This window comes from Salvelinus sp. IW2-2015, linkage group LG4p, assembly GCF_002910315.2.
Source record: "Salvelinus sp. IW2-2015 linkage group LG4p, ASM291031v2, whole genome shotgun sequence".
Classification (NCBI taxonomy): domain Eukaryota; kingdom Metazoa; phylum Chordata; class Actinopteri; order Salmoniformes; family Salmonidae; genus Salvelinus; species Salvelinus sp. IW2-2015.
The window spans coordinates 2,510,356-2,537,182 of record NC_036841.1 but is presented as its reverse complement, the minus strand read 5'-3'; the positions used below and the strand labels follow the sequence as shown (position 1 = coordinate 2,537,182).

The 26,827-nt window shown below is 47.1% G+C and overlaps 1 protein-coding gene across 1 annotated transcript in view; it reads left to right on the top strand.

The window, feature by feature from the left end:
• pitpnm3 (PITPNM family member 3) overlaps positions 1-26,827 on the top strand; it is a 138,150-nt gene that overhangs the window by 76,725 nt on the left and 34,598 nt on the right. The window contains exons 5-10 of the mRNA XM_070436713.1: positions 243-463; positions 16,394-16,583; positions 18,011-18,145; positions 19,244-19,437; positions 23,312-23,469; positions 25,072-25,242. Of these exons, the coding sequence (XP_070292814.1) occupies positions 243-463; positions 16,394-16,583; positions 18,011-18,145; positions 19,244-19,437; positions 23,312-23,469; positions 25,072-25,242 (1,069 nt within the window). The remainder of the gene's footprint in view (positions 1-242; positions 464-16,393; positions 16,584-18,010; positions 18,146-19,243; positions 19,438-23,311; positions 23,470-25,071; positions 25,243-26,827) is intronic.

Sequence of the window (26,827 nt, the reverse complement as noted above, 5' to 3'; positions counted from 1 at the left end):
TATATATGAATGATGTGTCTCTCTATTATCTATAGTATATATGAATGAGGTGTCTCTCTATTATCTATAGTATATATGAATGAGGTGTCTCTATTATCTGTAGTATATATGAATGCAGGTCCAGGAGTCTTGCCTTATACCACTAACCCACTTCTCCCTCCTCTCCCCTCACATCCTCCTCATCCTCACCTCTTTTCTTACTCTTCTTTGGTCATTCCTTCCTCTCCTCCACTTGGCAGAAGACCCAGTGTAAGACCCACGTGTTGCTGCTGGTGATGCATGGTGGGAACATCCTGGATACGGCAGGGGCAGACCCTGGCACCAAGGCGGGCGATGCCACCACGCTGTCCTCTGTGCTGGAGAAGGTGGCTCGGGCACACTTTCAGGCCGCAGCAGAACATGTGATGATCAAGCTAGTGGCCTGCCCGGCTGTGTGTGCCGAGGCCTTCTCCCTCGTCTCCAAGTGAGTCAATCACACAACACGTCAAGGGGGGGGAAAATATTGACATTCTTAATATTTCTTTATTTTTAGGATTATGATTTTTTCTTTCTGTTTGGCATTGAAGTGCAGTTTGTATTGGCCTTTCATCCCTTTCAGATTGCCTCAGCGCTGCCTCCCGTCGCTGAGCTGAATAGCTGAAGCACAGTGGAGAGTCATGATGGCTTTATAGCAGTAGTAGCTTGTGATATGTGGGCTATATTTGATATTATTTCCATTGAGGTGAATTCACCACCCAGCAGCGATTTGCCAGCGATTTAGTCTGACAGTCAGAATGACACTACACCGTTTAGGCATGTTTGTCATTTTTAAGGAGGCAGAATACCCAAGTGACCATTTCCAGGTCGCACAAATTGGTCTCGGGAATCAAATGAGTCAACAGCGACGTCGGGCCAGAGATAACAGGCTGCCAATTCTGTTGAAGGTTAAATTGGAAAATATATAGAGCAGGCAGCCTTTAAACAGATGTTGGGATGTTAATTAGAATGCCACTGACATTTCCCAGGCTTTCGAGGCATTTGGAAAATTAAACTTAGAACCTTTTTTCCTGCTCACTGTTTTTAATTGATCTACCATTGAAGCCACCTAAAGACACTAGCTCTATTCAGCTAACAGAGGAAGAAAGATGAAATTGAATCCCAGAGTGACTTGAAATGACTGGTTCGAATTGCATTCGTGTTCCGGTGCTGTTTGGGTGACTTTGTTTATTATTGGGATCATAGTGTGTCATTTGATGACTCGCTATGGTCTTTACCTAATTAACGACCGTTGTTATTATTGGGCTCCTGTGTCTTTATCTGGTTGTGGCGTAGAGGGAACTGAATTGAAGATGATACGTTTGAGGTATCAGTTACCTCCAGAATAAGCTGCTGCCCGCCTTCAATGTTGATCTATTCAAAAAAACTTCTACATGTACAGTAGTTACTCTAGCTGGCTGCCTTGAAAGCAGATGATGATGGCTGCCTGCAAGTCRTCAATCACACATAAGCCTTAAAGAGGTTTTCACTCTCTTTGGATCCTCTTCTTTATTAAACCACCTCCGTTAAGTAATGAAGACCTTGGGCAGGTGAAAACTAGAAGACTTTGTAGACTATCTTCAGTTTTTCCTGTTCTAAGGACGAGGCAGAAGCAGCATCTCTCTGTTCTGTTCGGGCGATTGTCGGCAGTATATGCCAGGCTGCTGTCTGCACAGAGACTAATGTTTTCATGTTGTATTTAAAGCTGCCAGACTTTCAGGGGGAATCATGTTTCAGCTCCCTACTCTATATATTGTCTTTGGTAGAATGTCACTTTGTTTTGCGCAGATCTTTTCCATTGATTGCCAGTGAAGATGTTTGTGTCTYTATTTCCACWAGGTAGTATGTGTGGACTGGAAGCCAGGAGACTGGGTTCTGAGGCTGCGTCCCAATTAGCAACTTATTCCCCACATAGTGCACTACTTTGATCAGTAGGGAATAGGGTGCCGTTTGGGAGTCTTCCGTCCGTCTGTCTGTCTGGTGCGGTGATTGGCGTTGGTGAGAGATAGTGACTGGAGGCGAGAGCTTAAATAGAGGGCTGTAGTGTTGCCTCAGCAGCTGTCTTGACATCTTTCTGCCTGCCTGCCTCCCTGCACGGCAAAGCAACGGCCAGGGAAGGAACAACAACCCTTGGGACTCCGTGTGCGTGTTGTGTGTGTGTGTGTGTGTGTGGTTGTGTGTGTGTGTGGTGTGTGTGTGTGTGTGTGTGTGTGTGTGTGTGTGTGTGTGTGTGTGTGTGTGTGTGTGTGTGTGTGTGTGTGTGTGTGTTGTGTGTGTGTGGTGTGTGTGGTGTGTGTGTGTGTGTGTGTGTGTGTGTGGTGTGTGAGTTATTGCCACATTTCTAAATCACTGCTCCATGTAACTCTTCGAAAAAAAGGTGCTTTCTATACTGAACAAAATCATAAACACAACATGCAACAATTTCGAAGATTTTGCTGAGTTACAGTTTATACAGTTCATTTTCTAAGACTGTATTCCTGGACGGGCACATACAAACACAAATACACGTGTGTAACCGCATAAAGACACCCACACACATACAAGTGTGCACTGTGCATGCCCACATACACACAAACACATGCAGGTGCACACACACACACACACACACACACACACACACACACACACACACATTAATTGATGTCACTGCCATTAAATTGTGTTTTTAGGCATGGCATTATAAACATCAGCCACAACAACATCAGAGGAATACAATGCAGAGGCGATGGTGGGAAAGAGATTGCTGCTGTGCTGCTAATTCAATCTCCTGCTGGGATTTGACAGCTCTGTGGGAAATCTCACTAGGGAGTGGATGGGCTCTAGCCTCTTAACGCGTCAAAGAGCAGCTCCAGTCTGAACAGGCCTCTGTGGAGGTCAGGGCGTGATTCCCTGTGTGTAGAACACAATGAGCTGGTGTGTTTGTGTTGTGTGTTTTTCTCCTGATACCGGTGCTGTTCTCTTGGGCTGTGTCACAAATGGCACCCTATTCCCTACATAGTGCCCATAGCGTTAAAAGTGGTGCACTATGTAGGGAATAGGGTTCCATTTAGGACAACACCTTGGTGTCTGGGCAAGGCCCATGGTGATCCTGAGAGGCCCTGAGAGCTCATTATGGGCTTTCTCTCCTAATGAAGGGACCAGCCGCCGCTGGCGAGCTGCTAGGTGTCAGGAGGAGAGCTGTAATGAGAGGCTTGAGTTGGGGAACACACACACCTAACACACACACACCCACACAGATACACATGCACACAAACACACAAGCGCTCTCATGCACACACACAGAATGAGGATGTGAACCAGTCAGTCTGACTCCTCACCATCGCACATCCAATTAACAAGTGACAACAAGTAAAGCACCTCAATGTATTTATTTTCCTGTGACACAACACATTTCCTCTGTGACAGTTGAAGATATACAAAACAGTGTCTACAGTTAAACTAATTAACAACTCAATCTCAAGTGATGTCTTAAAATGGTTTCCCTGATGGTGCTGGTCTTGTATTCCTTTAGCTGAGGACAGGGACCGACAAGGAGTTTGACCTGACAGTGACCTGAGGACAAGGAGATGGATACCACTCATTATTCTGTACATTCGTAGCACACACAGCCAGAGAGCAGCAGCTCTCACTCTACTCCACACATCTTTGCCTAATTAAGCTCACCGTGAGCTGTGCCTCTGCATCTCCCCCTGTCTCTCCATCTGTCTCTCCGTCTGTCTCTGCCTCTCCCTCTGTCTCTCCCTCTCCCCTGTCTCTCCCTTTGTCTCTCCCTCTGTCTTTGCCTCTGCCTCTCCCTCTGTCTCTCCCTCTCCCCTGCCTCTCCTTCTGTCTCTCCCTCTGTCTCTGTCTCTCCCTATGTATCTTCCTCTCCCTCTGTCTCTCCTTCTGTCTTTCCCTCTGTCTCTCCCTCTGTCTCTCCTTCTGTCTCTCCCTCTGTCTCTCCCTCTGTCTCTGCCTCTCCTCTGTCTCTCCCCCTGTCTCTCCCTCTCCTTCTGTCTCTCCCTCTGCTTCTGTCTCTCCCTCTCCCTCTGTCTCTGTCTCTCCCACCGTCTCTTCCTCTCCATCTGTCTCTCCTTCTGTCCTTCTGTCTCTGTCTCTCCTTCTGTTTCTCCTTCTGTCTCTGCCTCTCCTTCTGTCTCTCCTTCTGTCTATGCCTCTCCTTCTGTCTCTGTCTCTCCTTCTGTTTCTCCTTCTGTCTCTGCCTCTCCTTCTGTCTCTCCCTCTCCCTCTGTCTCTGTCTCTCCCTCGTTAGCTTTGTAAACTGTGTACCCTGTAAACCCAGGCCATTAAGACAAGGGGAGGGCAATTAAGCAGAAATTCCACAAACCCTCTCTGAAGAGAGCCTTTTTCAGTCTTGCCTGCTCTGTGACATTAGAGGAAGTGGGAGAGAATGTGAGAGAGTGTAACCTTCTCTCAAGGTTAGGCTGCTGTGTTSTGCTGTGTTAGCTTTGAGGAGAGATGCTAGCTTGCTGATGCTAGCTTAGGGCTTATCTGTTTAATCAGCCTTATCTCCTCTCTCTTGTCATGCCGCTCCTAATGGATGGATCCTGTTAATGGCAGCTAGCTAGGCATCTCTTCATAAGCACATTAATATGTAAACCTGTAGAATCAGACACTCTACAGAAATGGATGTGAGAAAGGATGATAAACAMTGTGTCCAAAATGGCACCCTATTCCCAATGTAGTGCACTGCTTGTGCCCATAGGACTCTGGTCAAAAGTAGTGCTGTATATAGGGAATACGGTGCCATTTGGAACTAAACCCAATTCTGATTCTAACAGTTTTTTGTTTTTAAACGACAGTCATCAATGCATTGATGAGAGCTTTGTGAATGGCCTTGATACAATTCTCTAAGTTGTATTATTGAAGAGGTTCATTCATGTACTGTAGGAATAGGCTGACAGGCTCGCTGAAGGTTGAACACAACTGTATGCCTGCTTTTGTTAGAAGTGTTACACACAGGCAGAGAGCGAGTAGCCAAGGATCTCTTAATTAAAGTGTGTGCTGCTTTTTTAAATTTAATGTAATCATTTTTTGTACCCCTTTTTCTCCCCAATTTTCGTGATATCGAATTGGTAGTTACAGTCTTGTCCCATCGCTGCAACTCCCATACGGACTTGGGAGAGGCGAAGGTCGAGAGCCATGTATCCTCCGAAACACGACCCTGCCAAGCCAAACTGCTTCTTAACACACTGCTCACTTAACCCTGAAGCCAGCCGCACCAATGTGTCTGAGGAAACACCGTACAATTGACGACCAAAGTCAGCGTGCATTACGCCCGGCTCGCCACAGGAGTCACTAGAGCGCGATGGGACAAGGCCATCCTGGCCGACCAAGCCCTCCCCTAACCCGAACGACGCTGGGCCAATTGTGCACCGCCCCATGGGTCTCTCGGACGAGGCCGGCTGCGACACAGCCTGGGATAAAATCCGGGTCTGTAGTGATGCCTCAAGCACCGTGATGCAGTGCCTTTTACCGCTGTGCCACTCAGGAGGCCCAGGTCTGTGCTGCTTTGATGGTATACCACAGTATATCCCAGCTTCTACCCCGGTTAGCATAACACTCTCCTAATGAGAACATATGCGTGTGTGTGTGTGTGTGTGTGTGTGTGAGTGTATTGTGTGTGTGGTGTGTGTGTGTGTGTGTGTGTGTGTGTGTGTGTGTGTGTGTGTGTGTGTGTGTGTGTGTGTGTGTGTGTGTGTGTGTGTGTGTGTGTGTGTGTGTGTGTTGTGTGTGTGTGTGTGTGTGTGTGTCTCATTATCTCACACAGCAGAGATACTCATCTCATAGTGTCTGGAGACTTGAAAGCCACTGTGTTCCCATTAGGATCTGTGTTGTTAATATGGCAGACTGAGAAAGATGAGAGCCAATAGTCTCAGTCTCCTGAGACAGTTATCCACAGTGTTAACAGTGTTTGCTGTATTGATGTTGCTATGTCAACCTCATTAGCATTTTTGCCTCTTCTGAGCATCTTTAGGGCTGAACATGCTGTCTTAATTGAGAATCTGGAGAWTCTAACCTGATTCATATTACAGTCTTAATTAATGAGCCCTTGGTTGAGCAATAATTTTACACCTGGAAGACAGGTTGCTGTTTCCCTACTTCTAAATAATTGTACTGATTCAAAACAAACAGCACCAAGAAATGTGATTCCCAGCCCAACTTTAAATCAACCAACAACAACATACCTGTATAGTGGAATCCAATAACACTGAAAGTCAGTAACAAAGCATTGTCTGGACATTATAAAGGTAAAGAATAGACATCCCACAGAAATACCAACAGCAGGTGTTTGCATAAGTAGTTTACTAATTATCCATCTCTAGAAATAATTAAGAACAGGCTGACGAGAGAAGCTGGGTGGGTGTTGTCTTGTTGTGTCTAGGTGCCCTTTGACCTTGGTACTGGCCGTGTAACCACCTGTCCAGGGGTGTTATGGTAATGTGTGTTTGTCCTGGCCAGCAGTGTTAAGATAATGTTTGTGTCCTGTGCCAGCAGCAGGGGGCTCTACAGGGCTCTGTTAACACGACAGGAACAGCATGACACAGCACAGCTATAGCTATGACCTTGCCCTCAGTACATTACACAGGCCCTTGACAGTGACTACCGGTGGATAACCCATTTAGTACCGCTGTTACAGTCTAAGTACTTACAGTACGCAGACAGTCGGCCATTCTGGGGGTCTTGTACCAGCTTCAGATACATTCTAGTCAAACGGAACCTTTTACCTAGCACATTGCCTAACTGTACCTGTGAAAGAACTGAACAGAAAACTGTTCCTATCACCTGCATATTGTAGGTGTCTTATTATAGTGGTGTCACAGTTTCTTGCTCCATGTTCCCCACCACAGACACAGGGGATATGTTCACAGAGAGAGAGAGAGAGAGAGAGAGAGAGAGAGAAGAGAGAGAGAGAAGGAGAGAGAGAGAGAGAGAGAGAGAGAGAGAGAGAGAGAGAGAGAGAGAGAGAAAGAGAGAGAGAGGGAAGAGAGAGAGAAGAGAGAGAGCGAGGAGAGAGAGAGAGAGGACTTTTGACTTTCTGTCTTCTTTATTGAAACTTCTCATTCATTTAAAACTCACCCGCCCCTAAAATTAAAAAACAAATAATATATCCTGTACTGCAACATTTACCAATACTCACGCTTTCCATCTACCACATGTCAACCACCATCACCTATAACACAAAAAACAATTCCCTCTCCTAACAAACCGTCATATCCAAACATCTTCCCCAGCATACAGACCAGTCCCCCAACACACCATTTCTTCCTTCAACTCTCCCACACATTTTGATCAGTTTATAGTACTCAAAACTCACCCTTAAGGCCGCGCAGAGACCATCCATTAAACAGTAGTAAAGGGTCTGTTATCCCCCCACCTTTGACCCTGTTTCTCTGTTAGGCCATAGCTAATTTTGCCTGAGCAAACAGAAAATTCAACAAAACACATTTTTCTTTTCCTGTACTGCGAATACCTGTATCCATTGATAGACACATCGCCACAGCAAAAACCGACCCGGCCACCTGTCAGCACAGACATTCCAACAGAGACATTAAAGGCAATTAACCTTGGTGCACAAGGGGACAGAAAAATGAATCACAGTTTCTTCATGTGACAGAAAGAGGACACCGGCCTGCCCAATTCCCGGGATCAACGCCGTGCCAAGCAGCTGTTAGTGGCCAGGGCTCATGAGAACCCTCCACTGGAGGGTCGCCTGACCTCTTTGGTACTGGGGTTTGTAGAGCGCCTCCATCTAAAACCCACCATACCTCCGCGCCCCAAATACCCGCCTGCCACTGATGTGGCTTCCACTCCTGTTAGGCTTCTTAGATGTTTCCTAACGCTATACGCAGAGGTTGGTAGAGGGCTGTTACCTCCCACCCCCTCAAACCTCCCCAGGCTCGGAGTGTTTAAAATCTAACAAGTCCTCAGACCCCCTTGCCGTTCTCCAGTCTCTGCCCGTCACCTGCAGGTGGCGGAAACATTTGGTGGCCCCTTGCTCCGGCTTTGGCCTCGTCAAAACACCCCCTTTACGCGGCTCAGACAGTGCCTCCTGGACCTCCTCCAGGAATCTCTCCAGCAGCCTAAGAAGGACGTTTATTCCTGTTTGTTGCGCCAAGACCCGGGGTTTTCCCCCTCTCTCCCAGCAGTCCTCAGTGTCTAACCTAAGCTTTGTAAACGCCCCTGCCCATCAGTTGCCTCTGGCAGGGTGGCCGACTGAACCGAGTCTCAAACGGGAATGGCTGGGTTGTGGAAAGTAGGGCTCCTCCCACACCGCACTGCCCATGGTAGCCCACTTCTCGTGTGTGGCTTAAGCGTGCCAGGCCTAGCACCGCAGAGTAAACTCTGAGAGGACCTGCTGTACTCAGCCTCTCCAAGTTCCATGAGGAACAGTCTGGGCCGGTCCAACCCTAATAGCCGCAGCTCTCTCAGCAGCGCGCATGCTGTTCCCTCCAGCGCAACATCAGTATGGATACAGGCAGTCTTGCATGCAACGGCCTTGTAGGCCGGAAACAGCATTGCCTCTTGCCAGTGTTCAGCCGGGCCCTGTCCCTCGCTTCGGGGGCCGGTATGGTAACAACAACGTGGCTGCCTTCAGCAGTGATGGCCCGGCCGAAAGAAGTCACCGAGCGTTGCGTTGCAGGTTCTGCAGCGCAGACCGGCGGAGGGGGTTAGGAAGCGTATCACAGGGAGAGCCCCAGTTTTGATATCAGCACCTCTCATAGTGACAGCTTGCGGGACAGTGAGCCGCCCCCATGCCTTGGCAGCCACCACGGCCAGTCCTTGACAGCCACTGCGCTGGAGCCGTCCAGTCTTGCTTGACCCACCTCTCCGGCCCCGTGACCCCAAACTTTAAGCCTTCAGCAACTCCCGACTGGCAAACCCCTTGATAGCAGAAGGAGGAAGCGCCTAGTCGCGCCCATGGCCCCAGCATAACAGAGCTTTTGGTCTTTCCCCAGTTTACCTTAGCCTGATGAAGCTTCGCTCGGTAACACCTTCAGACTGGTCTCTAGCTCTGCATATCTTGCCATCCGCTGACCATGCCAGAACATCATGCATGTGGAGACTGTATTCCTGTCACCGTCACCTCGATGGCCTGTCCAGCAGCACTCCCCGCGGCAGTCCGTCCTGCGTAGCAAGTTGGCCTAAAAAAGGCTCAATGGCTAGTGTGTACAGGCTCCAGGATAGAGGGCATGCCCTTGTCTATTGCCCCCGTCTCACCCAGAAGGCCTACTTGAGCGCCCGCTCCACCTTAACCATACATGACGCCCCAAGCGATAAACAGCTTTCACACAGTTCACAAAGCTCTTCCCAAAACGCCAAACACAGACATCACACTTAATAACAGATACTCATGTCCACTCTAGTCAAAAGCCTTCTCTTGATCTAAAGAGGGACCAGTCAAAGTTTCACATTAGACCTTCTTCGACAATCCAACATGTCCCTAATGCAAAGAACAATTGTCCTGTGAGTTGGCGTCCCGGTAACAATATGTCTGGTCCTTGTGTATTGATAGGTTCCAGATGGGACTTCAGTTTCTGTTAGAGAGGACCTTGGCAAAAAATCTTGGTAGTTTCCGCACAGGAGTAATGGCCAGCAGGGCCTTTCCAGTTTTTTCTTAAGGTTCACACAAGTCCCTCTTTTTTGGGCCAGGAGAGTCAGAGCCGCCCGACGTCAGCTCATCGGACAGACTTCTCCTACCCGATGCATCAGCAAGATCGCAAAAGAAGTCCTGTCCAAGTTCATTCCCCAGAATTTTTTGTGAAACAACTCCTGGGAGTTCCATCGACCGGTGCTAGGCGACCGGCGGGGACATCTGTGGGTTAGCGGCCTCTGCCATTTCATGTGACAACAGAGAATGTTCCATTGTCATCCCTCATGTGCCCGCGAGAGCTTAGGGAGGGTCCGTGCGAATTCAAAGACCTTGAAGCCACACAGTAGGATCACACAGTTTCTGCCCTTATACAATTCAGTAATAAAAACTCTCACAGTTCCGACTCCGCATGCATCTCCCAACCAGAGGTCACCCGCCCATCAGACAGCCGGACAAACCTTGGCCGCACTGCTCTGTGCTTTCCACAACAGAAAGGGAGGGGCAGCATCGCATCTCCTTGAGCGTGGAAGAACCTGGCTCTACAAGGTGCTCGCTTTGCTTTAACGGCTGAAAAAACTGGCCCAGGGTCCCGTACGCTAATGTCGGCTAAATTAGCCTGGAGGCCTACATTGCCGTTGCCCCACCATCTCCTACCTCCATCTCACATAATACACGCCTATGCAGGTTCCCCAATACTAGCTACATAGCACTATGATAGATGAGAGAGCTGGTGTACTGTTTGCAGAAAAGCCGAATCTGCATTTCCCACACTCCACCATTGACTTGCAAAGACTCATCTCCTCTCTTCGCTGCCGCCCACCTTTCCGCAAAAAGGTCTGGAAAACTGGAGCAAAAAAGTGGCATTCTTGTAAAGCGTTTACATTGAACTTTCCAATAAGAATGCCTGCCGGGGCCACTGGTTGAAGATAGGACAGCCGAGCCATGTGGTTATTGTGATGGTCCGAAAACCCACAGGGAGAATGTAGCGTCCCAAGCGCCTATTGCTCTGATTCGCTAGATATTGTAAAAACGATAGCAAGTCGGGCTGCCACTCACCCTAGCCCCAAAAACGCTTCACCCAATGGTATAACTGCTTGTGTTTGGATGTTTAGTTCTCCAACAACATCCCACTAAGGTCCAAACTGATTATGATGTCCCCTAACCACTCCCACTGACACGTTGAATTGAGGGCTCCTTCCCCATGTTTCTGTCTTTTGTAAATCCATTGTTACAGTCCAGTCACCGTCCGATGCCCGCGTCTCCTCAGGCGCTACTTGTGCGAGTTCTTCCTGTCTTAAGGACTGCCCAAATAGAACCCTCTTTCTCTCCCTGTGTTAGGCGGCATACACATTTTTAAAAAGACAAACCAGCATTGTTATTGTTCTGCTGTAACAGACAAGGCAACCTACCCTTACACACTTCCTTTGAGGAGGCAAATTTTACGACAGACCCGGTGCAAAAAGGACTGCACCCCTCACTAAGATTTGTCCCATGGCTCAACCAACTTGCCCTTCCACACAGAGCCCGCAATCAACTTCATTCAACGCACATCACGTATGCGTCTCCTGCAGAAATGAACACCATGTACTTTTTTTTGTTGTTTTACATATTTACGCCAACGACCACTCCTCTTCCCGCATCTCCTGGCCGCCATTCTATTATTAAAGCGAGCCTACCCGAGAGTCTCCTTAAGAAGGGTGGGAAAAAAGGCCAGCAGAGGAATAGACCAATAGCAAAGCTCAAAAAAGCCCCAGTGTCAGAAGAAATTAAACATTTAAACGAGTGTCTGAAGGTAAACCTTTACGCACTTGTTGTGACCCACTTCCTTCAACCATAAACGTTTCTTGGGTGAGAGGACACCATGCCCCTGCATTTCTCATTAGCAAAAATGTAAATAAAAATTTTTGTTGTACTGATCTTACCAAACTTCTAGGCATCAGGAAAAAAAGCTCATAGATTACTTTTTTCGCCCTGAGTCCTCATTCAGGAAACCTTGTCATCTTCTCACGTGTTACTTAAGACGGCCCTGCTGGTTGACTGGCTGGTCAGCTCCGGGCCAATTGAAGAGGATGTCTGAAAAAAATAACTCCTCTATCCTTCTTTCCTGCAGACTTCACTTTCCTCCTGCTTTCTCTAATCACCGCACGCCTGGACACACCTTGCTCTTTCTCCTCTGGTTAGGCCTCACCCATAGCAGCAACAGGGCAACAGTTCCATGTGCCTTTGTCGCACACCTTTTTCCTTTTCCGCTTGACCCATCGCTCCTCGCCCCCTAATCTCTTACACTTCCCCACTATTACTCTCCTCATGCCACTAGAATAGACCTGACTAGACCAGGTATTCAAATGCTACGCCCCGCTCCATAAGCACTGACTCAGGGGCCCAGCCTCGGCTTACCCGCGACGCCTCCTAGCATGACTAGGCCAGCCTCAGGTTACCCAACCCTCCATAGCTGGGACTAGGGCCAGCCTCAAGCTACCCCACCCTCCATTAGGCGATGGACTAGGGGCCAGCCTCAGCTAGCCCCACCATCCAATAGCCTGACTAGACCTCAACCTCGGTATAACATGCCATCCAATATCCTGCCTAGACCGCCACCCCATAAGCATAACTAGGCCATCAGCCTCAGCTACCTCACCATCTCGTAGCCTGACTAGCCCGGCTCTTGCTTCCGCCCATCTTTCTCTGCCTGACTGGGAGACCCATCCTCCACGGTAACGTTCACCATCTCCTAGCACTGACTTAACTCAGCATACAGTCCTCGCAGCCATCTCTTAGCCTGACTAGACCCATCATCCACTACACCAACCGATCTCTAACTGACTAGGTCCAGGCCTCTTGCTGTCTGCATCTAACTTAACCCCCTGCACTTTGGACCTCGTTTCCACCACTGGCGCTTGTTTACCGCCTCTTACCTTTAATACGGGCCTTTGTGTGGGGCAACGGCAAAACTCTGTTGCCGCCAAATCCCCACATTCAAAACACCGTAGACTATCTGTGCTGGCAGAAACCTGCATAGAGCGCCTCCCCATGTCTGCACTTTAAAGTGCACATTTTAGGGCTGTTGATTCGTTGTGCTTCAGAAACCATAACAAACTTTGCCTCCGGAACGAAACAAGTCGGTTTAACGGCATCTGCCTGAAACCCTGCTGACAGTACAGCGGAAACCGCTAGCAACACCAAAACGACTCAGCTCTTTCCTTAATTTGATCATCACGTAATAAACGGAGAGCAAATTTGCCACTTACAACTTCTTTTGTTGAAGGTAGGGTGAGGAGTGAAATTGACACGCACACATCCCTTTAAAATTATTCGCCGCTTAGCAATTAGCCTACCACCAAGAATTAGCCCTTTTTCATGAACACAACAGACCAGCTTTGTTCATTTAGAAGGAGAATGTAATAAACTCAGTCTCCTCCTGTCACGCGACCCGCGGTAGAACCTCCTCAACGCTTCAACTCCGTTCTCAGGAACACACTGAATCCATTGCTGTATAGACAGCGTCTCAGCTCCGCGCTAGAGGCTGAGAAGCCATACGCGCCCACCACAACTTCAAAAACCGGCAGGAACGTTTTGCTCTGTCCTCTCCCCGCTAACTTTGAAAAAAATTTGGATACCGCTAAAACAAGATATTTGCTCTAACCCTCCACCATAGAAATACCATGTAAAGAAAGAAATCGCAAGAAAGTTAGTTAGGGATAGAGCTTTCACACCAAACCAGTGCAGGACTCGCGCAAAAACACCCAGCGCAGACCAGGAGAGAGAGAGAGAGGAGAGAGAGAGAGAGAGAGAGAGAGAGAGAGAGAAGAGAGAGAGAGAGGAGAGGAGAAGAGAGAGAGAGGGAGAGAGAGAGAGAGAGAGAGAGAGAGACTTCGACTCAATTTGGCATGAGGTCTACCATACAAATTGATGGAAAGTGGTGTTGGGGGAAAACATACGACATTATAAAATCCATGTACACTAACAACAAGTGTTAAAATAGGCAATAAAACACACACATTTCTTCCCACAGGGCCGTGGGGTGAGACAGGGATGCAGCTTAAGCCCCACCCTCTTCGGCATATATCAACGAATTGGCGAGGGCATTAGAACAGTCTGCAGCACCTGGCCTCACCCTACTAGAATCTGAAGTCAAATGTTTACTGTTTTCTGATGATCTGGTGCTTCTGTCACCAACCAAGGAGGGCCTACAGCAGCACCTAGATCTTCTGCACAGATTCTGCCAGATCTGGACCCTGACAGGACCCTGACATACCAATTAGGATCTGGCTAAAAATACTTGAATCAGTTACAGAACCCATTGCCCTTTATGGTTGTGAGGTCTGGCGTCCACTCACCAACCAAGAATTCACAAAATGGGACAAACACCACATTGAGACTCTGCATACAGAGTTCTGCAAAAATATCCTCTGTGTACCACGTAAAACACCAAATAATGCATGCAGAGTAGAATTAGGCCAATACCCGCTAATTATCAAAATCCAGAAAAGAGCAGTTAAATTCTACAACCACCTAAAAGGAAGCGATTCCCAAACCTTCCATAACAAAGCCATCACCTACAGAGAGATGAACCTGGAGAAGAGTCCCCTAAGCAAGCTGGTCCTGGGGCTCTGTTCACAAACACAAACACACCCCACAGAGCCCCAGGACAGCAACACAATTAGACACAACCAAATCATGAGAAAACAAAAAGATAATTACTTGACACATTGGAAAGAATTAACAAGAAAACAGAGCAAACTAGAATGCWATTTAGCCCTAAACAGAGAGTACACAGTGGCAGAATATCTGACCACTGTGACTGATCCAAACTTAAGAAAATCTTTGACTCAGTGAGCATAGCCTTGCTATTGAGAAAGGCCACGTAGACAGACCTGGCTCTCAAGAGAAGACAGGCTATGTGCACACTGCCCACAAAATTAGATGGAAACTGAGCTGCACTTCCTAACCTCCTGCCAAAATGTATGACCATATTAGAGACACATATTTCCCTCAGATTTCACAGATCGACAAAGAATTCGAAAACAAACCCCGATTTTGATAAACTCCCAATGAGTGACCTCATTGGTGAATTGGTGAAATACCACAGTGTGCCATCACAGCAGCAAGATTTGTGACCTGTTGCCACAAGAAAACGTCAACAAGTGAAGAACAAACACCATATTTATGTTTATTTATTTTCCCTTCTGCACATCGTTACAACACTGTATATATACGTAATATGACATTTGTCATGTCTTTATTCTTTTGGAACTTATGTGAGTGTAATGTTTACTGTTAATTTTGATTGTTTATTTCACTTTTGTATATTATCTACTTCACTTGCTTTGGCAATGTTAACATATGTTTCCCATCACGATAAAACCCCTTGAATTGAATTGAATTGAGATGAGAGAGAGCAGGGCTACTCCTCCCTTCACAGTAACAGCCAGACATCACAGCTTTAGCTTGCCATCCACCTGGAAAGCTCCATTTCTCTCCTTGATGTTCTTATCAATGGTAGCATGTCTACAGGGATACTGCTAGGTCTTTGCACCATGTAGACCCCACCCCTCACACCCCCTACTGGTCCCTCCAGGCTCTGAGTCCATCCCAAATGGCACCCTATTCTCTATAGAGGGCATTACGTGCCACGCCCTGATCTGTTTCACCTGTTCCTGTGATTGTCTCCACCCCCTCCAGGTGTCGCTTATTTTCCCCAGTGTATTTATCCCCGTGTTTCCTGTCTCTCTGTGCCAGTTCGTCTTGTATGTTAGTCAAGTCAACCAGTGTGGTTTTCCCCGTACTACTTTTGCTATGCTCTTTTTGATAGTCTTCCTGGTTTTGACCCCTGACTGACTCTGGACTACTTTCCCGCCTGCCTGATCATCCTGCCTGCCCTGATCTTGATTCTGCCTGCCCTTCGGTACCTTTTGGACTCTGAACTGGTTTTGACCCTTTTGCCTGTCCACGACCATTCTCTTGCCTCCCCTATTGGATTATTAAACATTGTAAGACTCCAACCATCTGCTTCCTGTGTCTGCATCTGGGTCTCGCCTTGATACTACGTTTGGCCAGAGCCATAGGGCCCTGGTTAAAAGTAGTGCACTATATAGGGAATAGGGTGCCATTTGGGATGGCGATAAGGGAGATTCAGCTGTTAGAGCGTAAAAGGGGCAAGGCTATCCTTCACTGGTTCCCCACACTGTTGGATAAAGGGTCTCGGACGCTGTGGCGTGCAGCACTGTCACTCCCTGTGATTCACACACACAGAAAAGACACGCGTGCATACACATCAGATAAACAGAGGGTGCTATCAGACAGGCAGCGGAGGAGAGGTTGTGCCAGCAGGGGAGAGTCTGCAAGCCTGCACCTGTAGAGAGAGAGACCATGCCAATAAAGCCCTTAAATTGAATTGAGAGAGAGAGAGAGATGATTAGCCACATGCTCATTCATCATATTTATACGTTCCGGGGTAACAAATCATTTTGTTGGATCTTTTTCCCAAAATAACCTTGGATTAACAGAAGCAGCCAATTACAATACTTTTTCCAAATTCCATTTCCCAAGACATTTTTGTGCAGTGGAAACGATTGCTGAATGAATGCCTGTTGATAAATGTCAGAGGGATCTCCATTCACCATATAGGTACATTCCATTCTCCATGTAAGACATGAAACTATGGCAACACAAGTAATTTTCCAGGGATAAATAATATTTAGTTTTAAAAAATTGAATTGATTGTTGTTCAAGGCTCACAAATGACTCACTTCTTGTTATGTGTCCCCATCCTTCCTGTCCCAGTCTGAACCCATACAGCTATGATGAGAGCTGTGTGTCCAGCAGCGTTGACCACCTGCCCCTGGCCGCCCTCCCGCTCCTCGCCATCGCAGCGCCACACTACCAGGACGCCGTGGCAACCCTCATCACCCGCGCCAACCAGGCCTACCACAGCTTCCTCGTGTCCCAGGARGGACAGGGCTTCACCGGACAGGTGGGTCTGTCCTCTAAAGTGTCCCTCGAGTCAGGGCTTCACTGGCCAGGTAGGCCTGTCCTCTTAAGGTGTCCCCCCCAGACAGGGCTTTACTGGCCATGTTGGTCCATCCCTCTAAAATGTCCCCCTATATAGGGCTTCACTGGCCAGGTGGGTCTGTCCTCTAAAGTGTCTTCCCATATAGGACTTCACTGGCCAGGTGGGTCCATCCTCCTGAAGTGTCCGCCCATAAAGGGCTTCACTGGCCAGGTGGGTCCATCCTCCTGAAGTGTCCGCCCATAAAGGGCTTCACTAGCCAGGTGGGTCCGTCCTCTAAAGTGTCCCCCCGGCTCCCACAGGGTCACACTGACTGACTGGAGATGAATCATACTGTTAGGAACAAGGGAGGAGAAGAGGAGAGAGAGAATGGGAGATCTCATTCCCTCTAATCTCTCATGCCAAATCCAATAATGTGCTGCAGTCCGTTTAATGGAAGCCAAAGATTTTCAGAGGAAGTGATGATTGGGATAGAGAGGGCTGGGTAATCCTCTGTTTTCACTGTGGGGACTAATGTCGCCAGAGGCCTGCAGCTTTATCATGCCGTCTGCAGACCCTATTAACTCTCACACACCTGTGGACAATCCCCTCTCTGATAAGACCTATGTTCTAATTAAGTGCTGTAATTTTCAAGAGCACATTATTGGCAAAACCATACAATGTATAAACTCTATTATATTGAACTTCCTCTCCTTGCATAAGTATATATATTTGTTGTACTTCTACCCCTTTTTCGTGATATCCAATTGGTAGTTAGTCTTGTCCCATCGCTGCAACTCCCCTACGGACTCGAGAGCCATGCGTCCACCGAAACACGACCCTGCCAAGCCACACTGCTTGCTTAACTCGGAAACCAGCTGCACCAATGTGTCGGAGGAAACAGCGTCCGCCACAAGGAGTCACTAGAGCGTGATGAGACCAGCCAAACCATCCCCTAACACAGACGACGCTGGGGCAATTGTGTGCCTCCTCATGGGTCTCCCGGTCACGGCCGGCTGTGACGCAGCCTGGGATTGAACCCAGGTCTGTAGTGACGCCTCAAGCACTGTGATGCAGTGCCTTAGACCGCTGTGCCACTCGGGAGGCCCCTCCTTGCATAACTTTGACAAGATTTGTGGTCATAATGCAATTCCAAGTCAGGAAGCCAAGTACAATGGTGTCACGTCAAACCAATTAAGGAGAAATGTGTTGTTCCCTCAGACTGAGTCAGTCCTAATGAAGTTTGTTATTGACATTCAGATTTGACTGTGGATCTGAACAGGCACGGGGCCCAAATCTGCCTGCTGGGGAGGCATGGCTGCCTACATTGATTGAGTGGAGCGAGGGTTTCTAAAACGGTGTGTGTGCGTGCGTCTGTGCGTGCTTGTGTGTGTGTGTGTGTTCCCGTCCAGGTGTGTGTGATGGGCGACTGTGTGGGAGGTGTGCTGTGCTTCGACGCCCTGTGTTTCAGCAGCAGCAGTAGTAGCAGTCAGAGGCAGCACAGCAGTCCCAGCAGCAGCAGGAACAACAGCACTGAGAGCCTCAAGGTAGGAGCATGACACATTACAACTCAATCAACATATACTCTAACATGTTCTGTAAAACTGCACTTTTAGATGCCCCTAAGACCATTTTAAATTGAGGCATTACAATTTCAGTTTGTGCTTTCTGTGCTATTCAACTATCTCCCCATGGCCTGTAGCTAGAATTGTGTAAGATCTTCTGTGTTCGGACAGCTTTCCTCTCAGACAATCTCTCCTTCCCCATGCTATCCTAGCCAAGACCTTGAAAATCCTCTCTCTCCGTCCTGAGCTGGCCTGTCTTTTCCTATTTGTTTACACCCAGTTAGTACTGCATGATCCCCGGGGCTGCTCTCTCTGTCCGAACCTCTCCACTCTCTCACCTCTCTCTCTCTCTCTCTCTCTCTCTCTCTCTCTCTCTCTCTCTCTCTCTCTCTCTCTCTCTATTCCTCTCTCTGTTCTCCTATTTCCTCTCTCTCTCTAACCTCAAATCTACTTTACCCACTACTACTCTCCTGTAGCCTCACACATAAAACAGGATCAATCTCTATCTGTAGTTAGCAAACATAGGTTACAAATACTTTTTAGCGTATTTCAATTACTTTCAGAGACATTTAAAATAAAGTAGTTGAATATTAAAATGTATTTGGAAATACACATGGAAAGTATTGGTATGTATTTGAAAAATACTCAAATACACAATACAAAGTGTATTTTAAAATGCAAATATTTAAATACTCCATGCATTTTAACCTGGGTCTGTTTGGTCCTAGGGGTATTTGAAATAATGTATTTGGAAACAAGTACTGTATTTTGACATACTGTAGTTTGAAATTGTAGGCTATTTATAGAAAATGATTTTAAAATAGTTTAAAATACTTCAAATAGAAGTAGTTGATTTGGCCACATTATTTGAAAAATAGTCATACACAGAAATATTTCAAGTACAAATACTCAAACGCACATGTATTTAAACCCAGGTCTGGTAGCTAGCCAGCTCCCACATTCTCCTATGTGCTGAGAAAGAGGGATTAGCAATGAGCTGCTCATTTGTGTTCAGTTATGGTATTTGAGTGTGAGTGAACGGTGAAGGCTTGTGTCCCACGCTCTCTTCCTCCCACGCAGGATGACCCTGAGGACAGCCCCTGTCACAGCCCCAGCCTGGGCCTCAGCTCCAGTAAGAGGCTGAGTAAGAGTAACATTGATATCTCGGCCCTGCCCAGCGATGGACACAGCCAAGCCAGACAGCCCCTCAGCAGGAAACAGAGTGACTCGTATGATGGAGACACATCTACTGGACAACACAGCTTCTTCAGCAGGTACTGTAGACAGAGAACATCACCCTGATGGAAGCTAATCCTTACCAAAACCCTTGCTTCATGTCCACACCCGGTTCAACCCTAACCCTTAACCATAACCCTAACCCTTGCTTCATGTCCACACCCGGCTCAACCCTAACCCTTAACCATAACCCTAACCCTTGCTTCATGTCCACACCCGGCTCAACCCTAACTCTTAACCATAACCCTAACTTTGCTTCATGTCCACACCCGGCTCAACCCTAACCCTTAACCATAACCCTAACCCTTGCTTCATGTTCACACCCGGCTCAACCCTAACCCTTAACCACAACCCTAACCCTTGCTTCATGTCCACACCCGGCTCAACCCTAACTCTAATTTACATTTCTATTGTCCTCCAAAAGTGTGGACAATACCTCCAAGAGTGCAATTCATGCACCATGGTTGGATTATGATGAGGTAGTAACAGTACTTTTCCCGTTGCTCATCTCAGTGATAGACACAGTGGGGATTATTCTGCCTTTTACATCTCTTGGCAAGGACTCTGTTGACATTCCGATTCAATGAAGATAAAGGTTAAATACTGTTGATACTCAGACTTTGGGAAAATCCCATAATAGTATACTCCTACCATCACATTCTTGGCATATACCACTGTCATTAGAGTCATATCTGAATACATGTTTTCTTATCACGCAGTTCCCTACCCAATGTTTATTCCAGACATTTCTAGTGACATTTTGAATGATGTGTGTATGAGTGCACGTCCATCCATCTATGTACTCAGTGGTGTGATGGGATAACCCAGAAGTACTGTAGCTATCTGGGCCTCAGCCAGGTTGTCATGGGATGTTCTATTTATGTGTCACTCTGTCATCAATATGTCCCTTTCTACCTGCCTTTCTGCCTGTCTACCTGCCTGTCTGCCTGCCTGCCTTTCTGCCTTCCTTTCTGCCTGTCTACCTGCCTGCTTGCCTGCTTGTCCACTTTTCTGCCTGTCTACCTGCCTGCTTGTCCGCTTTTCTGCCTGCTACCTGCCTGTTTCTCTGCCGTCCTGCATGCCTTTCTGCCTGCCTGTCTGCTTGCCTTTCTGCCTGCCAGTCTGCTTGTCTGCCTGCCTGCCTTTCTGTCTATCTATATGCCTGCCGGCCTCCCTGTCTACCTGCCGGCCTGCTCTGGGCTATAAATAGCCTATTTGTGGCAGTGCCAGTGTGCATAGGAGACTGACTACTGCAGGTGAATGTCGCTATTGCTGGGTGGATGGGGAGCTCCCAGCTCTCTACCATGCTACCAATTAACCAGCACCAAGCAACCAGTGTTCCCATTCCAAATCACATGCTCCAGTAAGGCCCATGTCAGCGTAGTTACAGTCATAGAAATAGCATTTTATTWGTATGGCTACAGTAGCCAGATCCCTGGCAACCTAAGCTGCATCCTAAATGGCACCATATTCCCTATTTAGTGCATTTATTTTGGGCCTCTGGTCAAAAGTAATGCACTATATAGGGAATAGGGTGCCCTACCATTGGCACCCTACTCAGTCAGAGATTTGACTTGTTCACACTGATTCTGCAGCGTGTCCATGGTGACGCACCTCTTATCGTCTTCTAACCCTGCTAGTTATTCTCTTCATTAAAACCCCAGTCAACTCAGCAGTGTGGAGGATGGAGGATGATGACATTTTGCATGGCCCTTTCCACAGGGCATCACCGCCCGGTCACATGGAGGGCTCTGCTCCGGCTCAGTTTAGGTTATTATTAGAGCTGTGATTCCCAGGCATCAGCCCACTCTCAGGGGCCTCTGGGAAGCCTGCATATCTCCGGGTCACCTGCCTGTCAGGAGCCTCTTTTTCCACCTCAACCAGGGGATTTCCCAGTAGGCCCTCTGCTAACAACGAAAGCCTTTTCTCCTTCCTCTGTTGAAGTCGTGATCGGTCAGAGAGTTTCTCTCTCTCTCTCCTCTCTCTCTCTCTCTCTCTCTCTCTCTCTCTCTCTCTCTCTCTCTCTCTCTCTCTCTCTCTCTCCCTCATCAAAAACAAAGGACATGGTGATTGACTTTGGAAGGAACACTACCATGCACACACCATCACTGATAAAAGGTGAGCCTATCGAAATAGTGGAGGAGTACAAATACGGTGGTCTAGTCACAACCGGCTGTCCTGGGATCAGTGTACTGACGCTATTTTTAAGGAAGGCCAACAGAGAATGTATTTCCTACGGAAACTTCACTTTTTTAATGTTGATCGAACCATCATGGTTCTCTTTTATAAATCATTCATTGAGAGAATTCTATCCTACTGCTTGACCTGCTGGTTTGGGAATATCAAGGTTGCACAGAAAAATAGGTTGGGCAAGATAGTCAGGACATGCGGAAAAATCATAGGGCAGCAACAGCAAGAACTGTCAACTCTCTACCTGGGCAGAGCCCTTCATAAGGCAAATAAAATAGGGGTTGACTCCTCTCACTCACTCCACTCCGATTTCCAGCTCCTTCCCTCTAGCCTCAGGTACAGACTACCTAAGGTTAAAAAAAACAGGGCCAAGTACTGTTTTATTCAGAATGCAATTCTGCAGCTTAACAAAATGTTGGACTAATTGCACTTTAGCACTTGCACTATGAATCTGTACTTACCCTGTACATATCCTTTGCTATTTATTTGTATGTTTTATATGTGATATGTTCTATGACTGCTGCAAAATGAATTGACTCTCTGTGAACAAAGTTTTCTGAATCTGAATTTGTATCTCTCCATCTCTCTTTCCTTCACTCTCTCATTCCAACTCTATCTCTCTCTTTGCGAGATGACAGCCTATGGCGTTCAGACCCCAGCAGAAAGAGGTGGATTAATGGAGGGCAGGAAAGGAGGGCAGAAATTAGAGCAAGTGAGAGAGGCAGGCAGTAGGAAGACGAAAGACAAAGAGAGCAGCCGGCAATCCAAGGCAGATTGATTTTCCTTCTTGGGCTGGTCACAGACCATAATCCTTCTCTCTTAGTTTTGGCTGGACTGGAGGGTCAGGAGGTCTTCTACAGTTTCAGGGTGTGTAGATTTATAGCCAGGCAGTGGGTTTAAGGCTGGCTTGGCTGTTCAAACATCCGCAAGCCCCATCTGTCTCTCTGCTCTGCCAAAGAGAGAGAGGAGAGCTTTTCAGACTGAGTCAGAATGGTCAAGGGCCCTACTAAAGCCCCGGTCTCCTCTCCCAGATAACATATGCTTACCACACACATGCTCAATCAACCTGTTATTTTACCTGCCCACTCAGGACACACACAGTGGACTGAGTTGTCAGAATCCGTTATACTGAGTGATTGAGATGCAGGCTTCTATTTAAATTTGAGTCAGCCTCCCTCGTCTCACTCTTTTGCAACATTCGTAGATTTGGTTTATCATTTTTCTCTCTACCTCTCTCTTCTCTTTCACCTCCCGCTCTCCTTCCATCCCTCCCACTGCACCTCCCTCTCGCCTTCCATCCCTCCCTCTGCACCTCCCTCTCTCCTTCCATCCCTCCCTCTGCACCTCCCTCTCGCATTTCATCCCCCTCTGCCACCTCCCTCTCTCCTTCCATCCCTCCTCTGCACCTCCCTCTCTCCTTCCATCGCCTCCCCTCTGCACCTCCCTCTCTCCTTCCATCCCTCCCTTGCACCTCCCTCCTCGCGCCTTCCACCCTCCCTCTGCCACCTCCCTCTCTCTTCCATCCCTCCTCTGCACCTCCCTCTCTCCTTCCATCCCTCCCTCTGCACCTCCCTCTCGCCTTCCATCCTGCCCACTGCACCTTCCCCTCCCTTCCATCCCTCCCTCTGCACCTCCCTCTCTCCTTCCATCCCTCCCTCTGCACCTCCCTCTCTCCTTCCATCCCTCCCTCTGCACCTCCCTCTCTTCTTCCTCTTCTACCAGTCTGATGCAGGAGGGGGTGGACCTGCGTCCCGGCAGCAGCAGTAGTCTGATTTTGAACCCAGGGAGGTTTGACTTTGAGGTCTCTGAATGTTTCCTGCTGGGCTGTCCACTGGGTCTGGTGCTGGCCATGAGACGCACGGTACTGCCTGCTGTCCAGGGTAGGTGTTGTTAGAGAAACACACACACTTCTCACACTTCTCTGTGTCCAGGCAGTCCCTGATGCAACACCTTCCCCACAATGTTTAGCTACCTCTCTGATGGACCAGATCGATCTTCATACTTATTTTGCTTGAAAAGACCACTAGTTCATAATTCTACTACATACAGTAGATGCTGCTTTTTAGAGCCTTTCTAGACTACAAATATATGTCTTTTTTATTTATTTATTTATTTATTAACCTATATTGAACTAGGCAAGTCAGTTTAGAACAAATTCTTATTTACAATGACGGCCTACCCAAAGGCAAAAGGCCTCCTGCGTGGACGGGGGCTGGGATTAAAAATAAAAAAYTATAAAATTAAAATAATGGACAAAATACACATTACGACAAGGGAGACAACACTACATAAAGAGAGACCTAAGACAACAACATAGCATGGCAGCAACACAGCATGGTAGCAATACAACATGACAACAACATGGTAGCAACACAACATGGCAGCAGCACAACATGGTAGCAGCACAAAACATGGTACAAACATTATTGGGCACAGACAACAGCAGAAAGGGCAAGAAGGTAGAGACAACAATATATCACGCAAAGTAGCCACAAGTGTCCATGATTGAGTCTTTGAATTAAGAGATTGAGATAAAACTGTCCAGTTTGAGTGTTAGTTGCAGCTCGTTCCAGTCGCTAGCTGCAGCAAACTGAAAAGACGAGCGACCCAGGGATGTGTGTGCTTTGGGGACCTTTAKCAAAATGTGACTGGCAGAACGGATGTTGTATGTGGAGGATGAGYGCTGCAGTAYATATCWCAGATAGGGGGGAGTGAGYCCTWAGAGGGTTTTATAAATAAGCATCAACCAGTGGGTCTTGCAACAGGTATACAGAGATTACCAGTTTACAGAGGAGTATAGAGTGCGGTGATGTGTCCTATATGGAGCATTGGTGGCAAATCTGATGGCCAAATGGTAAAGAACATCTAGCCGCTCGAGAGCACCCTTACCTACCGATCTAAAAATGATGTCTCCGTAATCTAGTAGGATGGTCATCTGAATCAGGGTTAGTTTGGCAGCTMGGGTGAAAGAGGAGCGATTACGATAGAGGAAACCAAGTCTAGATTTAACTTTAGCCTYCAGCTTGGATATGTGCTAAGTGAAAGAGTGCATCGTCTAGCCATACTCCCAAGTACATGTATGAGGTGACTACCTCAAGCTCTAAACCCTCAGAGGTAGTAATCACAGTAAGGAGAGGGGCATTCTTCTTACCAAACCACATAYCCTTTGTTTTGGAGGTGTTCAGAACAAGATGAAGAGGTCTTGTTGGATGAAGGGTCTTGTTGGACACMAAGAAATCTTTGTTGTAGAGCGTTTAACACAAAATCCYGGGAGGGGCCAGCAAAGTATAAGACTGTATCATCTGCATATAAATGGATGAGAGAGCTTCCTACTGCCTGAGCTATGTTGTTGATGTAAATTGAGAAGAGTGTGGGGATACCTTTCCCACACATCACATTTCGTACACACAAGCCTTATAATTTATTACTTCACAGACTAAGCGTTCCCTAATCTCTGCTGTCTGCTGTCCTGTGTCCCTCAGTGAGTCAACTCCGTCCTGCCTGCACCCAGATCTTCAACCTGTTCTACCCCTCGGACCCCTCTGCCTCCAGACTGGAGCCTCTGCTGGAGCCCCTCTTCCACAAGCTGCCCCCCTTCCCCATGCCACGCTACCAGCGCTACCCCCTGGGAGACGGACGCTCCACACTTATAGGTGAGTCAGAGGGAAACCGTTAATAGAAAATCAATTAAACTAAGGAGGCGATACCGGCGTATTCTCTGTTATAATTGTATCGCTGTACTGTATTAATCATATTTGGGGTTTTGCATTTCAAAGTCAGTGTGAAACATTTGGAGAATTCTAAGTAGGTTGGTTCTATAGCTGCACCATTGAGAGCATCTTGACTGGCTGCATCACCACTTGGTATGACAACAGCTTGGCATCCGACTGCAAGGCGCTACAGAGGCTAGGGCGTACAGTCCAGTACYTCACTGGGGCCAAGCTCCCTGCCATCCAGGACCTCTATACCAGGCGATGTCAGAGGAAGGCCCTAAACATTGTCAAAGACTCAAGCCACCCAAGTCATAGACCGTTCTTGTCACGTTCTGACCTTTATTTCCTTTGTTTTTGTCTTTATTTAGTATGGTCAGGGCGTGAGTTGGGGTGGGCAGTCTATGTTTGTTTATCTATGTTTTTCTATTTCTGTGTTTGGCCTGATATGGTTCTCAATCAGAGGCAGGTGTTAGTCATTGTCTCTGATTGGGAACCATATTTAGGTAGCCTGTTTTGTGTTGGGTTTTGTGGGTGGTTATTTTCAGTCTTTGTGTGTCTGCACCAGACAGAACTGTTTCGTTTCGTGTTATTCTCGTTTATCGTTATTTTGTTTGTTTGTTTAACGTATTCTATTAAAATGGATACTTTTCATGCTGCGCCTTGGTCCTCCTCTCTTCCTCCATACGACGAACGTTACAGTTCTTTCTGCTATCTGGGACCAAAAGGCTCCTGAACGGCTTCTACCCCCAAGCCATAAGAAATGGCAACCTGAACAAATGTTTTCATTCTATACAGTATATGTTTTATTTTTATTTTGGGGAGTAAATCAGCTTTAATATTGCAGATAGACTGTAGCTTCCTTCAATGTAATTATCTGCATCATTTCCAATCCACCATATATATATTTTTCAATATATGTATAAAATATATATATATTTTTTTAATGGATTGTCCTTTATTATTTTCCCCTAACCCTACCACCCCTCCCCGAATTAGAGTAAACTAATGGATAACCACACTTAGGCTTCTACTTCCAGCTTATACATACTATATACATTTTACATACACAATGTATTTTACAATAGTTATCTTTTGTTTGTTTTTAGTCTCATCCTTCAGCTACCCTCAACCCCTCCCATCTATCTCTGAAGACCATCCAGTTTTTATTTATATATGTATTTTTCAACTGTGATGTTTCACAAAAGTTATGAACCTTTCTATTCTCATAGTTTCTACAGATTGCAAATTAAAGATAAACATTTTTATTATTATATTATTGATCAATTTATTATGACTTTTTAAATCACCCAGGAGTGCTATTTACAGATTTAACTCCAGGTAAATGTTGCAATTCTTCAGCTACATTCCTAAACCTGCGACTATTTGCATTGTAGTTTTTTTTGTGCACTGGACTCTATGCACACTCACTGGACTTTACCCACACACTCACTGGACTCTACCCACACACTCACTGGACTTTACCCACACACTCACTGGACTCTACCCACACACTCACTGGACTCTA